This window comes from Labrus bergylta, chromosome 8 (assembly GCF_963930695.1).
Source record: "Labrus bergylta chromosome 8, fLabBer1.1, whole genome shotgun sequence".
NCBI lineage: Eukaryota > Metazoa > Chordata > Actinopteri > Labriformes > Labridae > Labrus > Labrus bergylta.
In genome coordinates this window covers 29,098,191-29,115,825 of record NC_089202.1, presented here as the reverse complement: position 1 = coordinate 29,115,825, position 17,635 = coordinate 29,098,191, and the positions used below count along the sequence as shown (strand labels likewise).

Sequence of the window (17,635 nt, the reverse complement as noted above, 5' to 3'; positions counted from 1 at the left end):
TCATACCAAGTCACTTTAATCATCACTCGTCACTTTATCTTGTCATTCTCTGCACATAATGTCTCAATTCCCTGCATAGTTAACTTCATCATTCATTTTGTTCTTGTATATACCCCCTGTTTTTATTTATCTTATCTATTCTGTTTAATGTGTATTTTGGATGACTTACTTGTCTGTGCTGCTGCAACGCCCGAATTTCCCCTCTGGCGATCAATAAATTATTATCCTATCCTATCCTAATAAATACCTAAGCATAGAGTTTAATTAGAAATAATAACCTATGTGCAAGCACTTGGAATTGAATAATTTCCAGACAAACACATGTAACTCACTTTTAATTATAACTATTTTTATTCATATATTTTTAGGACAACACGATCCAAACAAAAATGAAAACTTGCAACCCAACCCAAGAATATACACACCCACCCCGACATCAGAACACACACATACAAGCTGTCCACAATAGAAATGTCCATAGACAAAACGTAAAAAAATGATAAATCCGTACAAATGCTGTCAAGATGAGTCCAAATGTTGCAAGAAGCGACCCCAAGATTCTTCCCATTTATGTTTAGATTTTTAATAATTAGTTCAGAATGTTTATCACTGAAACCATGTTCATTCAACCAGTTTCTGAAGTGTGGTGGAGTCGGTGTCTTCCAGACATTCAGAATCAGTTTTTTTTATACCATGACCATCAAAAGAGCTGTTTGAATATGTGCAGTGTTGAAAGTCACTTATCACAAACCTTTTTTTTGGCGTGTTGAGTATTTGAGTTGCCTTTTTCAAATGTAATCCCAATAAAAGACAGGAAACTATACAGGAATAAAACGGGAACAAATACAAAATATAAAAAATAATATACATTATAAGATTAACAACAGAAACAGAGTGGGATTTTCTGGCACAATTTCACCAACTACCAAGGTGCATGAAGAGTAAAAGGCTTGAAGAGGTCAAAATGCTCCAGCAACACTTCTAGTATGAAGATAAACTTTATTAAAGGTGCACTCTGTAGATTTGGTAGTTCAATTTTAAAGTTGGAGAAGTGAAACAATTCTGTGCTATATTTTCTGAACTAAATACACAAACTTTATTCAAAGAAAAAATGGCTCCTGAACAATGTTTGGAGCTCAAAAGCGACCAGGAGAGTTACGGTCTCCCTGTTGGGGGCCCCCCACCAGAACTTCTCGCCTAGTATTTTATCTCCAAACATTGTTACAGGGACCACACATTCCTCTGAGGACAGTTTGTGTTTAGAGTTATGAACATATATCGCATAATCTGTAAACTTCTCCAACTTTCACATTTCTCTATCAAAACTCCAAAGTGCACCTTTAACAAATTAAACCAACGCATTTCGGCTTGAGGCCTTCATCAGGATCGCCTCATCAAAACTAACAACAGACAATAAAAAGACTAAAGCGTTATAAAAAGAAACAACAAAACGAGACAATGAGAGACAGATTTCAGTTTCTCCCCTCAATACATACCGGCTATATACATTTATACATCTTGGTAAATATATGTTTTACTCGGATTCCTCAGGTGAAGTTATTTTATCTATTATAAATGTATTTTTTATTTTTTTTATGTAATTTCCTTTCATACAAAAATGATACTGTTTATAATATTTATATGGTAAGCCGTTCAGGAAATTAATATATTGAATAAAGTCTGAACATATGGAAGTTTTCATTCCATATGTTCATATATATATATATATATATATGTGAACATGTACTATATGTGGAGTTAGGTGCTTAGATACAAAACCAAACATGTTTATGTTGTTGCAGCAGCGCCCTCTAGCGTCGCAGTCTGATGACGGAAGTAGCCGCTGTGTCACTGACACGTCACTGAGGTCAGACGGCAGGAAAGATGGCGAGCACCTATGAGAGTTTCAACTTGTAAGTGTCCTGAATCTTTTACTTTACGTTGTTTTTAACTCGTGTTTACAGTGAAGTGAGTGTGTGCGAGGACCTCATGCTAACAATGCTAACGTTTAAAAAGCTAATAACGCGGTGAGAGCTGCATCGTGTCACGGTAACCAAAGCTAACGTTACACCTCAGCACGGTAACCAAAGGTAACGTTACACCTCACCGCGGTAACAAAAGCTAACGTTACACCTCACCACGGTAACCAAAGCTAACGTTACACCTCAGCACGGTAACCAAAGCTAACGTTACACCTCAGCACGGTAACCAAAGCTAACGTTACACCTCACCACGGTAACCAAAGCTAACGTTACACCTCAGCACGGTAACCAAAGGTAACGTTACACCTCACCGCGGTAACAAAAGCTAACGTTACACCTCACCACGGTAACCAAAGCTAACGTTACACCTCAGCACGGTAACCAAAGCTAACGTTACACCTCAGCACGGTAACCAAAGCTAACGTTACACCTCACCGCGGTAACAAAAGCTAACGTTACACCTCACCACGGTAACCAAAGCTAACGTTACACCTCAGCACGGTAACCAAAGGTAACGTTACACCTCACCGCGGTAACAAAAGCTAACGTTACACCTCACCACGGTAACCAAAGCTAACGTTACACCTCACCACGGTAACCAAAGGTAACGTTACACCTCACCGCGGTAACCAAAGCTAACGTTACACCTCACCGCGGTAACAAAAGCTAACGTTACACCTCACCGCGGTAACCAAAGCTAACGTTACACCTCACCGCGGTAACCAAAGCTAACGTTACACCTCACCGCGGTAACCAAAGCTAACGTTACACCTCACCGCGGTAACCAAAGCTGACGTTACACCTCACCACGGTAACCAAAGCTGACGTTACACCTCAGCACGTTACACCTCAGCACGGTAACAAAAGCTGACGTTACACCTCAGCACGGTACGCCTCACCACGGTAACCAAAGCTGACGTTAGACCTCAGCACGTTACACCTCACCACGGTAACCAAAGCTGACGTTAGACCTCACCACGGTAACCAAAGGTGACGTTACACCTCAGCACGGTACACCTCACCACGGTAACCAAAGCTGACGTTACACCTCAGCACGTTACACCTCAGCACGGTAACCAAAGCTGACGTTACACCTCAGCACGTTACACCTCAGCACGGTAACCAAAGCTGACGTTAGACCTCAGCACGTTACACCTCAGCACGGTAACCAAAGCTGACGTTACACCTCAGCACGGTAACCAAAGCTGACGTTACACCTCAGCACGTTACACCTCAGCACGGTAACCAAAGCTGACGTTACACCTCAGCACGGTACACCTCAGCACGGTAACCAAAGCTGACGTTACACCTCAGCACGTTACACCTCAGCACGTTACACCTCAGCACGGTAACCAAAGCTGACGTTACACCTCAGCACGGTACACCTCACCACGGTAACCAAAGCTGACGTTACACCTCAGCACGTTACACCTCAGCACGGTAACCAAAGCTGACGTTACACCTCAGCACGTTACACCTCAGCACGGTAACCAAAGCTGACGTTACACCTCAGCACGGTACACCTCACCACGGTAACCAAAGCTGACGTTACACCTCAGCACGTTACACCTCAGCACGGTAACCAAAGCTGACGTTACACCTCAGCACGTTACACCTCAGCACGGTAACCAAAGCTGACGTTACACCTCAGCACGGTAACCAAAGCTGACGTTAGACCTCAGCACGTTACACCTCAGCACGGTAACCAAAGCTGACGTTAGACCTCAGCACGGTACACCTCAGCACGGTAACCAAAGCTGACGTTAGACCTCAGCACGGTACACCTCAGCACGGTAACCAAAGCTGACGTTACACCTCAGCACGTTACACCTCAGCACGGTAACCAAAGCTGACGTTACACATCAGCACGGTACACCTCAGCACGGTAACCAAAGCTAACGTTACACCTCAGCACATTACACCTCAGCACGGTAACCAAAGCTGACGTTACACCTCAGCACGGTAACCAAAGCTAACGTTAGACCTCAGCACGTTACACCTGAGCACGGTAACCAAAGCTGACGTTACACCTGAGCACGGTAACCAAAGCTGACGTTACACCTCAGCACGGTAACCAAAGCTGACGTTACACCTCACCACAGGCTCAGTCGGTGCTCGTCGTGATTCATCCCTTAAAAAAAGCTGCAGTGTGAATATTTTCAGGTTTCACTGTTTGTGTTTCGAGTGGAGCTGCATGTAGAGAATATGAACTGATGTCGCCATGTTTGTTTTTATTTAAAACTGACATTATGGTTGTCAATATCTTTTAGATTTTAAGACATTAAACTTCGAACAATCGATGCCTGCAACGATACAACAACAACAATAATAACAACAACAGGAGTCTTTGCACCTGATATGATTAATTTCACTGTTTTTAATCACCAAGAATTACAACAGAATGTGTTCATAACAATAACACCTCCTCTCTGCTTGTAAACTGCATTTATACAACGTTTACCTTTTTTTATATTCAATTTGTGCAGAGACGTACACGCAGATGAAGCACATACATCAACCTCACTACAAACAATCAATACAGACAAAATAAGAAGGCTATTCGATGAGTAAACAGTGCAAAAGATCAGGTCTGGGAGATTAATCGAGCTTGTTTCTGAAGGAATGAAGCTGGGTGAAATCTGTGTTTGCATTAGGTTTGTCTGTCTTTGTCGGTAAGAAGGTATCTAAAAGGTAGGGACCAGACTCTGCCCCCCCGCTTTGCCCCCACTTTTGCATCTTTGTGAGACGCCAAAAGGACTTGAGAAACATTTGAATTTGCCGACCTGTGAGTTTTGAATGGCAGCTCTTGTTTAAAAAGTGTGACTGAAGATCTGTAGTTTTTCACAGCTTGCAAAGAAGCATTTTGACACCCTGACTGCTGACGTGTTTCTGGTTGATACTACTCTCTTTCCCTGCAGGCGCACCACGCCTGAGAAGTTCTACATCGAGGCTTGTGATGACGGCTGTGAGGACGTCCTGGCCATCGACAGAGTGTCCACTGAGATGATACTCACAGGTAAGTCTGAGGACAGGTGCCCAGCGACGACACTGTGACTGATACTCGGAGAGTTTTTCATGCTCATCAGCCTCATCACATTTATTTCTAACCGGAGCTGATGCACAAACTCGATGTCTTCACCTGCGACCTCTTTGTTCTGTTTCTGTAAAGTTTTGTACACATTGCCTCGTCCTGCAGCATCTCTCAGAGGACGCCTGGACCGTTTTAAAACGCTCCTCATCCTTTAGTTCACTCGCTGTGTGTCTGAATGTGAGGAGGGGGGGGGGGATGTTACAGTGAACACACAGGACAGGAAATGGTCAGATCTGCTAATTATCTCTCTCCTCTCTCTGGGCCGCCTGTTTCCAGGACAGAGAGCACGAGTCTCATTACCTCGGAGGAAACGTTCATAACACCATGTCAGATATTTTTATCCCTAAAACAGAGATACTCCACCTCGGGTTTGCTAGATAATTCACGGGCATCCCCAGAGAGTCGTGGAAAGAAAATAAAAGTGACATATTAACAATTAAATAACAGATTTTTGATGGGGGGGGGGGGGTCTGTCTACATTACAGCGCCTGTACCAGTGATGTCATCAGTCTTATAGTTCTGTTAAGAGGCCGGCTGTGTGCGGGCTCAGACTCACACCCTCATGGTGTTCCCACAGGCTGCATGTTCCTGTCTTTAAGGGCATATCTATTATTAACGTTTCTTGGCTTTTTAAAGAATCTACTCCAGAAAGGGACAAAGAGGTGTGTGATCAACTTACACACCAATAAAACATACATCATCCCTCTTCAGTTAACAGGAAGTTATGACAAACTTTTACAGGGCTGATGTCGAGGGGCGTCGGGCTTTTCAAAACGATCTTTTTTTACATTCAATTCAAATAACTTTATTTATCGGTTAGGAACTTCATTTGTGTAAAAGAGCATCACAACAACAGAAACACACACATACAAGTGGCTTTATTAAAAGCGTGATAAATAGGTCATAAATAATTGTTATAAGCAGTTAAAAGAGTTTTGTTAAAATAGATCATTTGTTCATGAGCCCTGATGGATGTGGGAGCAAAGCTTGACACGGCCTCGATTAGTCCAGAAAGTGAGAGATCTGTATCTGTGGCCTGAGGGGAGACGGGTGTAGAGATGGCAAAGTGTGTGTGTTTACATTTAAAAACTGGCTCTTAATTTATATTCAGCTGCAAAAGCATGTGATGCAAAGAGAAGAAGGAGAAGAAGAAGGGACAGAGAGCTCACACTGGAAGAAATATCTCCTGTGTCTGGATGTTATTGATTACTGAAACCATGAAGCCTCTTAAAACACACTGAAGCTCTTATTGTTGATGGTGAAGAGTATGACACTATCCTGAACCCTGCTACGTGCTGCAGATAAAATAATGCATGCTCAAAGTGAGAGAGTCTGAGTCTACAGCTGGAAGTCCGTTAGTGATTACACATGACAGACGTCTGCTGTTTTGAACGTATTTAAACCAAAAAAATCATGAAGTGTGCACGTCTGAATCGTTGAGTACCGGGTCCATCCATCCATCTTCCTCTTATCCGAGGTCCGCAAGCGCAGTAAGTCAACCCAGACTTCCTTCTCGCCAGCAACGTTTTCCAGCTCCTCCTGGCGGTCCCAGGCCAGATGGGATATATAAACACTGGATACCGGACGACAAAATACACAAGGCAAAAGGACGACTAAATCGGCACACCCCAATTCACATTTCAACAACAAGGCAATTCAAAGAGCTTCATGTTTAAAGTCAGCTTCAATGCATAGATTTCATAACACCACCTCAGAGTTTGCCGGGGAGCAGATTATTCTTAAAATCCTCCCTGGTTGCAGCTCTGGTTCAGATGATTCTACAATTCTACAATTCACTTAGCAGACGCTTTTATCCAAAGTGACGTACATCAGAGAGTAAGTACAACACAAGAAAGGATCTTGAAAAAAAGGGAACAATGTGAGTAAGAGCAAACGATCAGCTTTGAGTCTGATTGGACACACAGGTGCTGACAGGAAGTGACCAGAGGCAAAGCACAACATTGAGGGCAGTTCTTGAGAGCTCTAATCAGTATAGAAACCATCTTATAAGTCGTCGTTATCAAACAAAAACCATCGTCATTACCATCATCATCATCAATAATATGGAGACCATCATCATTAAGTTAGTAGGTATTCATAAAGAGCTGGGTCTTCAGCTTTTTCTTAAAGGTGCAGAGGGACTCTGCAGATCACATGGAGTTTGGAAGTTCATTCTGTCTCTCTAATATTTTGGTCTTCTTCCTCAGTGAGGAGGGACGTCCCCGCCTCCGCAGACAGCCGGCCGATAAGTGGCCTCATGGGGACGATCCGCCTGGTGGCAGGTAGTTGTACTGCATGGTTATGTTTCCAGGTGAAGATTCCTGTTTGTTTGTTTGTTTCTCTTTTTGAAGCAGCTGTTCTCTGCGTCAGGTATGTACCTGGTGGTCATCACGAAGAAGAAGAAGGTGGGAGACCTGCTGGGACACGCTGTGTGGAAAGCTCTGGAGTTTGACATCATCTCGTACAAGAAGACAATATTACACCTGACTGACAACCAGGTAAGAGCTGAGCTTTGTTTGTTTTAGGATTCCTGCTCCGATGACGTACTTAAACTCCTGCTCAAAGTCGGGCTGGGAAATTAATCAAAAATTAATCAAAACCAAAATTCAGAATAATTTTTTTGATTATTTTCAGGGCAGAGTCACATGACGACACGTCCAATCAGAGACATGGAGTAATGTCCGTCATTTGGACTCATTTTGTCTTTAAGGAAGACGACACCGAACAAAAAAAAAAGTGAAATGTAAAATACTGCAGAAAAACTGTCTGCAAGAGAGAAGTAGAGAAGTTCATTTTCTACTTTAAAACTAAAATGTGTCGTTTTCATTCCAAGCGATGCTTTGAATTCAGTTTGGAATATTCTATAAATAACCACAAAATAGTTCATCAAATATTCACTCTGTCATTAGAAAACATATCCCAGCTTTAATAGTTGAGTGTATTTACAGTAGAGACCTCATCAGTGAACTAAGACGGCAAAAAACAACAACCAAATAATCGTTCATTAATCGTAATCCAGGTCAAATGTTCAATTAATCGTCATATTGATTTGAGGTCAAATCGCCGAGCTCTGTGTTGCACCCTTCAAATGAACCGTTCAGAACTCGTCCATCTTCACTTTTAGCTTTTAACTTTTATTAAAGAAATGCCCACACACACCTCAGTGTCTTCTTCACTGAGCCTCTCTTAAAGGGCCAGTGTCTTAATCTAGATAAAATAAAACACACAGTATTTACTGTTTACTCTTAGAAATATAAATTAACTTAAATACTTCTGGAAATTAAATTAGTTTAACTAGACACACTGATATAACAAAATGACAGAAGAAAATATTTTACCTACCTCACAGGTCTCTTCTGAGTCCATCCATCAACTAGAAACTGTTTTTTTAAACAGGCTTTGAAGGAAACGTATCAAACTAAAATCTGTCAAAGGTTTCTTTGTTATCTGCAGAGGGGACGTTTGTCGTAAAGTCAGCAGCAGGCGATTATAAAAACATGCAGAAAAGGACACGAATAGATCCATCAAAATGAAGTTAAACACAATGTGTGTGTTCAGATGCAGCTCAAAGAAGAAACAACAAAGACATCCTCGCACAGAGAATCAGAGGAGTGTTTGACTTTCTGAACTTTAAGATATTCTATAAAAGCCGTTGGGTTCAGAGAATCAGGACGTCTTTACTGTCAGAGGACGTGAGGGATTCAAACAGCAGGTAGATCTGATGTGTCTCTTTGTGTGTTTATGTTTTCAGATGCAGGACAACAAGACGTTCCTGTCCATGATCAACCACGTGCTGCACACCGACGGCTTCTACTTCGCGACGGACTACGACCTGACACACACTCTGCAGCGACTCGCCAACACCAGCCCCGAGTTCCAGGAGATGAGTCTTCTGGAGAGGGTGGGTTCATGATCACATACAGCATGTCTCAGTATGTTATACTGGGATATTACTCCCACCAGTATTTAGGATGCTACCCACTTTATATAGAAGATGAAATAGGTTTAATACTTATTTTCAATCCAGAATATTACAGTTCAGTTCATACAAACACTCTGAGAGTTATTTTTCATGTTGTGTTTTTTTTTTTATTCTTGTCGTCTGGAGTTTTTCCGGCATGTTTTCTCGCCCTGAGTCCTGAGTGACCGTGTTCTCGTCTTTGTACTAACCTGTGCTCTCTGTTCTCGTCTGCAGGCGGATCAGCGTTTTGTGTGGAACGGTCACCTGTTGAGAGAGTTCATGACTCAGCCCGAGGTCAGACTGCATCCCTGCTCTCTTCCTTTCATTTTGACCTCTCACTCTGGGTTGTTTTTCCTTGAATTGTTCCCAGTAAAATGAGCAGCGAGTCGTAGTTTTCTATATTTTTGGAGTCTAAATTCCTGATTTATACGTAAAGTGATGTTCTTCTTTCCTCTCTCCTCTTACAGCTACACAAGTTTGTGTTTCCTGTTATCCACGGCTGTATCCTTTACGTGCTGCTCAGCGTATTCCCTCTCCATCAGAGGTCAAACAATCGATCTGTGCTGTATTTTATTAACGGTGCTGTATTTTATTGACGATGCTGTCTAATGAGGAACTTCAGCAGCGCAGGTCACGCTGCCTGTTGCTCAGTTTTCTTGTCTTGTAGATGTCAGGCTCGCTCCTTTTTATCACTCTTGTATGTGACCTTCATGTGAAGTTGGTTTCCTGAACACACCTGTCCTTCAGTCATCGCTCTGAGGTCGAGCTGCATCAACGGGAAAGTGTTTGAGTGGAGTATCATCTCCAGGAGGAGCTGCTTCAGAGCCGGAGTGCGATACTACGTCAGAGGTAACGAGCTCCTCTGAGCCTGAGGGAAGCTTCTCAGACACATCTCAATTATTAAAAATGTATTTATGTACGTAAATAAGCGGCTCATTAATTAGTGCTGTGTGGGTTGTGAACGAGGGAAGCTGGCTCCCATGTGAGATCCTCTTCTTTATTTCCCTTTTTGTTGTTTTTTAAATGTTTCTCTCCAAACCGCTCGGCCACAGCCACACCTAGCACTCTGTGGTTCAACATTCATGTTTTTATACATCATTTTAAACATCATGTAAAATAGTGTTCTTCTGGGAATCATTCAGTTAAGTATATTAAGAATAACTTCAGTAAAACAAATGCACACATATCAATAATAACGGGTAAAAACATGGCTAAATTCTGCTGATTTAGGAAGCCCAAATGAAACCAAACAAAGAGCCGTTTGCGGCGGAGAACCGGATCACTAATCAGACCCAGAATTTTGCATTCAGGACTTTCTTCCTGTTGTACCAAACTTGAACTGAAATCTGACTTCTGTGTAGCTTTACTCCCCCTAGTGGACGTGAAGAAGAAGTACTTTACTGTATCTGAATCAGGACTTTGAAGCCGTCACATGTGGTCTCTAACAGAAGTGTCTCATGTGTCTGTGTGCAGGTATTGATACTGAGGGTCATGCTGCTAACTACGTGGAAACAGAGCAGGTGGTGCAGTTCAACAGCGCCAAGGCCTCGTATGTTCAGGTGAGACAAAACCAGAGAGGCTGCAGGAGTCTCAGGTTGTTCATGTTCTATGGATATGAAGCTTTGAGAACGCTCTGTGATATGACATCACCATGAGGTTGATGAAAGTCGTCCTTTCTCCTCCACAGACCAGAGGCTCCATCCCCTTCTTCTGGTCCCAGAGACCAAACCTCAAGTACAAACCAAAACCACAGATCAGCAAGACTGTCAACCATGTGAGTTCACTCCACACCCACATCGCTCTTCACTTAATATTACAAACAGCTTCCATCCATTCAACCGTTATCTGTACTCCCTATTCGGGGTCGGGGGGGGGGGGGGGGGGGAGGCGGGGTTACACCCAGGACAGTTCACCAGCCAATCACAGAGACAGACAACTAGCCACACTCACACCTACGGACAATTTAGAGTCAGCAGTTAATGGGCATGTCTTCGGACTGTGGGAGGAATGGTGCGTTCATGTGGTGTCGGACACATCGGGAAAACGATGTTTTCCGATTTGTGAAATGCATGACATCTGCTCAAAGTTGGAAAAACAACTCGGAAACATCGGGGCGTCAACAGTCGTCATCAGATAGCGTGCAAAAGATGCTTTGTAAATGTTAAGATACTTTACATGAATTCATGTATTCCATCTGCGCCCAAGTTTATGTTATGTTAAACCCATTAAATGTATAAATTTACTCCCGTTGTTTTGAGCTTCACACAAGTTCTCACAGCTTCTCTGTTCCTCTGAGATCGTCTTTGATTCCCTCTATTGAAAAGAATCTTTTGGTGTCGTTTGGAAACTGTTTAGTTTGAACTCTGTACAGGAAGTGAAACGTTTTTAAGAGAGTGTGTCTCATAATTTCTTCCTCCATGTGTCTTCTTCTTCTTCTTCTTCTTCTCTGCAGCTGGACGGATTCCAGAGACACTTTGACTCTCAGATTATTCTCTATGGAAGACAAGTCATCCTCAACCTGGTGAGATTCAAACACGTCTCTCTAACAGATCAGTGTAGAGCTCAGGCCGACGTCGAGACCGTCGTTCTTCTGTTTCCAAACCTTGACTGAAGCTTTTTGCCGAGGGTGATTTGGAAAACTTATTTTGGCGAGCTAAAAAAAAAGTTTTTAAATGAAAAGTACCTCAGAGAGTCTCTAAGTACATCCAAACAGTTAACCCGACATATTTCAGCTTACTGTGGAATCAGTTTGTCCATCCAAAGTAGCCCCGCCCTAAATCTTCCCAGCTTTAGCGCCGGTATCCATTAACACCCTTTTTTTTGGGGGCGCCAGCGGCCTCCAGTTTCTATTCAAATCAGTTCAGAGTCAGCTGTATTTTGTCTCTGCACTCTTCAGATCTCAGTTCAAAATTTTGACACACCGCCTCACACGTCAACATCACTTCTCCCTCAGAGACCAATGAAAATGTAAAAAAAAAATTCAGATGTATTTTTAGGCTTTTTTGCCTTAATGAGAGAACAGTGGGAGAGAGAGTGCAGAGAATGAGATCCAGAGAGCAGAGTTAGTCTCCGGCTGCATGTTTGTAGGACTATAGAGTCTATGCATGTGTAGACCATCTGCACCCCGAGAGGGGATGTGACTTCTGATCTCAACTCTCAATGACAATGAGGAAGGAGAAAAAAAAAACAACTGAAATCATCTTTTTAAGGTTTCGATTATAAAGCCTCGAGCTGCCTCTCCTTCACAATGTGTTCATGTTTTCTTGGTGATATTTCATTGAATAAAAGTAAATAAATATCAACAAAGTAATTTAAAACAAGATCCTACGATCACTGCCCAGGGAAGCCGAAGTTCCTTCAGCCAACTTTGGTAACCTAGCAACAGTAAGTGTCGGGGAGTGTGAGCGCTGCCAGTGGGGAAAACAGGAAACACTAAAAACTAAACTGGGCGCTCAAATAAAATATCCACATGAATGGATAAGAATGATGAAATAAAAACAGGAAATCACAAGTAAGCAACAACAACGAGGAACAAACAAACAATCCTGCTGAATCCAAGACTTCAAACTCGAGATTAAGAGCAGAAAGTGAAGAGGTTTACTGAGGAGATAGGACCATGTTCTCGTTGACTATCGCCCCCTGCTGGACACCAGCAAAAGGAGGCACTTCAGCCGAGAGGCTTCATCAACTTCTGATCTAGAGCAGTGTTTCATTCATTCACATGTGTTGGTTATGTTTGGTTAAATCACAGCAGCAGCCCGGTGTTAATTGTCAACTATGAGAGCCTGATTAAATGACACATGATTGTTTTCTTTTTTAGCAAACTGTTTTTGTCGTTTCCAGATCAACCAGAAAGGCTCAGAGAAACCTCTGGAGATGGCGTTTGATAAGATGGTGAGCAGCCTGGGGAACGGCATGATCAAGTAAGATCTCCTCCAGCAGCTCTCATGTTATATCTACTCTCTAAAACGTGGTCAGGGTCAGATTGTTAAATGCTCCCCCCCCCCCCCCCCCCCCCCCGCAGGTACATCGCCTTCGACTTCCACAAGGAGTGCAGTCGGATGAGGTGGCACCGCCTGCAGATTTTACTCGACATGGTGGCTGAGATGCAGGACGACTTTGGGTCAGCCTGGTTTTTTTTTTTTTTTTTTTTTTTTTTTTTTTTTAAACCATGTGTGCAGGTGGTAGATGTGTGTGTACATCAGGAGTAACCCTGTGTGTGTGTGTGTGTGTGTGTGTGTGTGTGTGTGTGTTCAGGTACTTCCTGGTGGACGCAGACGGGAAGGTGCTGTTGAACCAGGACGGGATGGTTTCGCAGTAAACTGCATGGACTGTTTGGACCGAACCAACGTGATCGATCCAGAGTCTGCTGGCCCGACGCTCGCTGCAGTCTCAGCTACGGGTAAGACACACGGCGATCATGTGACGGCTGGGAAGATCCAGTCAGAGGACAGGAGCTCTGCAGGACACACACATCCCATAAGTGATGATTGAGCAACATCAGTTTTGTATAAGTCTATGTTTTATATTTTAAGGAAAAAGCTACTGACTCTACCTTTAATTGATTGAACAGTCTTTGTCAGTCCCTTTTATAAAGAATAATATCATTAAATAATAAATAAAATGATACTGCTGCAGCAGCTGGATGCTGTAAATGATTTTGCCCATTTTTACTCTTTATGGACGGTTTGAAAGAGTCAGACTGCGCCCTCTGCTGTTCAAACTGAATCAAAGCACTTTAATATCCCAACAAGAATTTTAATCTTTGATCCAGTAACAGTAAAAAATCAAATGTTGTCATACCATGGCAACAAAAATAGAAGAAACACTCCCTGGTTTGGATTGTTTCTTGTTTTTAATCACTGAGAAATGCAGCACACTCTCTAAACTGCACAAACACATCGGCAGCTTTCCAGCACAGACACATTGGCGACGTATTTGTGCAAACAAGAGAAACCTCCTCTGCTCTGTGTTTGTGAGAGACATTAATGTAACTCTTGCATCTTTTAGGAGACGTCAAAAATAATTTAAGGACCCTCAGAATTAACCGACGACATGTGATTTTGAATAAACGACCGCAGCTCTGGGAAGCTTTTGGTTAAAAAAATTGGACTTAAGATCTGAAGTTTTTTTTTAAACTTTGATACTGTTCAATAATATCGATCTTTAAAAGAACTGAGTTTGATTTTCTTAGTTTGTGTTCATGAATTCAAAGAGCAGCCGATCAGACAGCAGGAAGGCTGCTGCTTTGATGAGATGTCAAAAAAAAGGTTTGGACTTTTACCTGTAACGTCTGTGTGTGTGTCTGTGTGTGTGTGTCTGTGTGTGTGTGTCCTGTGCGTCTGTGTGTGTGTGTCTGTGTGTGTGTGCGTCTGTGTGTGTGCGTCTGTGTGTGTGTGTGTCTGTGTGTGTGTGTCTGTGCGTCTGTGTGTGTGTGTCTGTGTGTTGTGTGCGTCTGTGTGTGTGCGTCTGTGTGTGTGCGTCTGCAGAAGATGGGAGTCCTCCACACCGAGTCAGCTGATTGAAGAGCAGGCCGACTTTGAGAAGACGTATAAGAAACGGTGAGTTCTCTATTTTTAAACATGATCATGTGTCACTCATACGTTCAACTTTACAGATGATGAGCTGACCTCTCTCTCTCTCTCTCTCTCTCTGGTCTCTCTCTTCTTCTGTCTCTCTCGCTCTTCTGTCTCTCTTCTGTCTCTTCTTCTCTGCTCCTCTCTCTCTCTCTCTCCTCTCTCCTCTTCTCTCTCTCGTGTCTCCTCTGTCTCTCTCTCTCTCTCTCTCTCTTCTTCTCTCTCTGTCTCTCTCTCGTCTCTCTTCTCTCTCCTCTCTCTCTCTTCTCTCTCTCTCGCTCTCTCACTCTCTCTCTCTCTGTCTCTCTCACTCTGTCTCTCTCTCTCTCTCTCTGTCTCTCTCACTCTGTCTCTCTCTCTCTCTCTCTGTCTCACTCTCGTCTCTCTCTCTCTCTCTCTCTGTCTCTCTCTCTCTGTCTCTCTCTCTCTCTCTCTATCTCTCTCTGTCTACTCTCTCTCATCTCTCTCTCTATCTTCTCTCTCTCTCTCTCTGTCCTCTCTCTGTCTCTCTCTCTCTGTCTCTCTCTATCTCTCTCTGTCTCTCTCTCTCTCTCTCTCTCTCTCTCTGTCTCTCTCTCTCTCTCTCTCTCTCTGTCTCTCTCTCTCTCTCTCTCTCTGTCTCTCTCTCTCTCTCTGTGTGCTGACCTGCAGCGTGGGCAGACAACGCCGACGCCTGTGCCAAACAGTACGCAGGAACGGGGGCCCTGAAGACCGACTTCACCAGGTCAGCTCTCACATGCCAAGCTAACACATGCTAACACAATGCTAACACATGCTAACTGCCTGCAATCACCTTTAATGTTGTTTGCTCGACGGTTTGAACTTTAAAAACAAATCGTAGTTGTCAGATTTGCAGGGTGAAACAAACGTTTATCAGAGTGAATGTGAAGGTCTCAAACTGTGTGATCTTCAGGACGGGGAAGAGGACTCAGTGGGGGCTCGTGATGGACGGCTGGAACTCCAACAACTTCTCTGATGGATTCAGACAGGTGAGTCTGACCTTTGGCTGTGTGCAATCAGCCAATCAGAATCAAGAATATTGACACAGCCTTGTAATCAGCATGGATTAAAAAAAGCCTACTAGCTCTGTTTTGAAAGAATCGAGTTAATTAAAGCCTGTCGGTCTGTCCTCTTTGCAGGACTCCATCGATCTCTTCCTGGGGAACTACGCGGTGGAGGAAAGCGATTCGACTGCTCCTCTAAGAGACCCCAAAGACTGGAAGTTCTCACGGTGAGAAACGGATCAGGAGCAAAGCAGAGGAATTAGTTTTTTTCTCTTTTTTTTGTTTTTTTTAAAGTTGTGCAGCTTGTGACTGTTGTTTTTGTTCTTCTTCTAGTTGCCGATCATCATGGTCGTAGCGTTCTCCATGTGCATCATCTGCCTGCTCATGGCCGGTAAGATGTGGGAATCTTCACACGCACACAACATCAGGGTTCATTCATCTGCTAATAATAACTCTCTGCACTGCATGTGGAACGACACGAACAGGAAGTGAGGACGGGCACTTCAAGGCAAAAACTATTCGAAAGTCACTGGAAGTCATTTGAATATAACACAAAAAATTTGCAAGATCATCTGTCTCCTCAGTGATCGCTTGTGATCAGATCTCAAAAAAAACATTAAATATGAGGATCAAAGCAACAATATGTCACCCTGTTATTAAAATCTTAAAAGTAAGATCTTAGTAAGAGTTGCCGATACACAACAAATGTAGTTCCTCTCATCCTGCACTCCTATGGTCCTGCTGTCTGACATATTAGATAGATTTAAATTGCCCTGACTGACTCAGTGTGTCCTGCCGCCCCCCCCCCCCCCCCTCCAGGTGACACATGGACCGAGACTCTGGCGTACGTCCTGTTCTGGGGGTCGTCGAGCGTGGTGACGGCCGGCCTCATCCTCTTTAACGGTCTGGACTTTGTCGACGCGCCGAAGCTGCTCCAGAAGGAGAAGCTGGACTGAATGTGTGCGTGTGGAAAGCAGCTTGGCCCCGGAGAGCTCACCACCTCTTCAATCGCTCTACGCCCCCCAGCAGCAGCATCATCAACATCCTCTCAAGGCTGGAGCCTTTACTGAAAGGATGAGGAGGGAGGGAGGGGGGGGGCACCGGGGCTGGCCTCCTGCACTCTGACGGAGTAAAGACTGAGATTTAGAGAGTGTGGAGGCCGGCTGCTGTCCACACAGCAGCGTGTACACGTGGACAGGACTTTCTGTCTGCTGGTTTTACTGGAACCTCTGACTGTGTTTTACTGGATGTCACCGATCAGCTGCTGTGATGTCACAGATCAGCTGTTAAATTAATTACTGTATGAACTCTATTTCTGACTTCTGGTTTTCTTTTTTGCCATTTTTCAGTTTGTCTTTATGTCTCTGGTTTGGGTTCAACATATTTCAAGTCTACATTTCATCTGGAGGAGGCTAAGGGTCCAGAAAGCTGAGAGAAAGCTTTCCTTGTTTTTCTAAACCTCACACTGGATTTCATCAGTGTGAATGGTCCATTTACTTTATCGTGTCAATATCAGGAATGTATGTGGAAGAAGAAATCCTGGATTTCGGGACTACATGACTAAAAAAAGGCGTCTTCAGTCTTTAGCCTGCGGCAGTGACACAGGGTGAAATGACGTCAACAAAATCCTGAAAGTCCGGCTGCAATAAGTCGTTGTTTTAATCCCTGACAGTCTCAGATTGTTGCTCTTTGTGTCTCAAACATTACAGAAAGGATCTGTACAGAGAAAGACCTTTTTAGTTAGAGAGGAAGATGATTTTTTTTGTTCCATCATTCACAACAAGTGCTGCCTCGGGGCGAGTTTATTAGGGCACCCTTAGGGCGCACTCACACTGTGAAGTTGCTCATGAACTCTTCTTCTGACTACTGGTTTTCTTTTTGCCATTTTTCAGTTTGTCTTTATGTTTTTTATGTACAGAAACTCTGGTTTGGGTTCAACATATTTCAAGTCTACATTTCACAACGTGGACATGAAGTATAATCGATGCCAGTCTTCCATTATCGATGAAATCCTGAAATGT

The 17,635-nt window shown here is 43.4% G+C and overlaps 1 protein-coding gene across 1 annotated transcript; it reads left to right on the top strand.

Moving 5' to 3' along the window:
- Positions 1 to 1,831: 1,831 nt before the first annotated feature.
- LOC109999527 (phosphatidylinositol-3-phosphatase SAC1-B) lies at positions 1,832 to 16,926 on the top strand. Its single transcript, XM_065958038.1, is given in 23 exon segments — positions 1,832 to 1,913; positions 4,901 to 4,998; positions 7,281 to 7,355; positions 7,444 to 7,571; positions 8,825 to 8,974; positions 9,269 to 9,328; positions 9,502 to 9,535; positions 9,782 to 9,883; positions 10,508 to 10,593; positions 10,722 to 10,808; positions 11,487 to 11,555; positions 12,878 to 12,957; positions 13,059 to 13,157; positions 13,292 to 13,343; positions 13,346 to 13,390; positions 13,392 to 13,436; positions 14,524 to 14,544; positions 14,546 to 14,591; positions 15,259 to 15,334; positions 15,524 to 15,599; positions 15,750 to 15,840; positions 15,946 to 16,005; positions 16,434 to 16,926. Coding segments are annotated over 23 exon segments (1,746 nt in total). The 5' UTR covers positions 1,832 to 1,884; the 3' UTR covers positions 16,571 to 16,926.
- Positions 16,927 to 17,635: the final 709 nt, after the last annotated feature.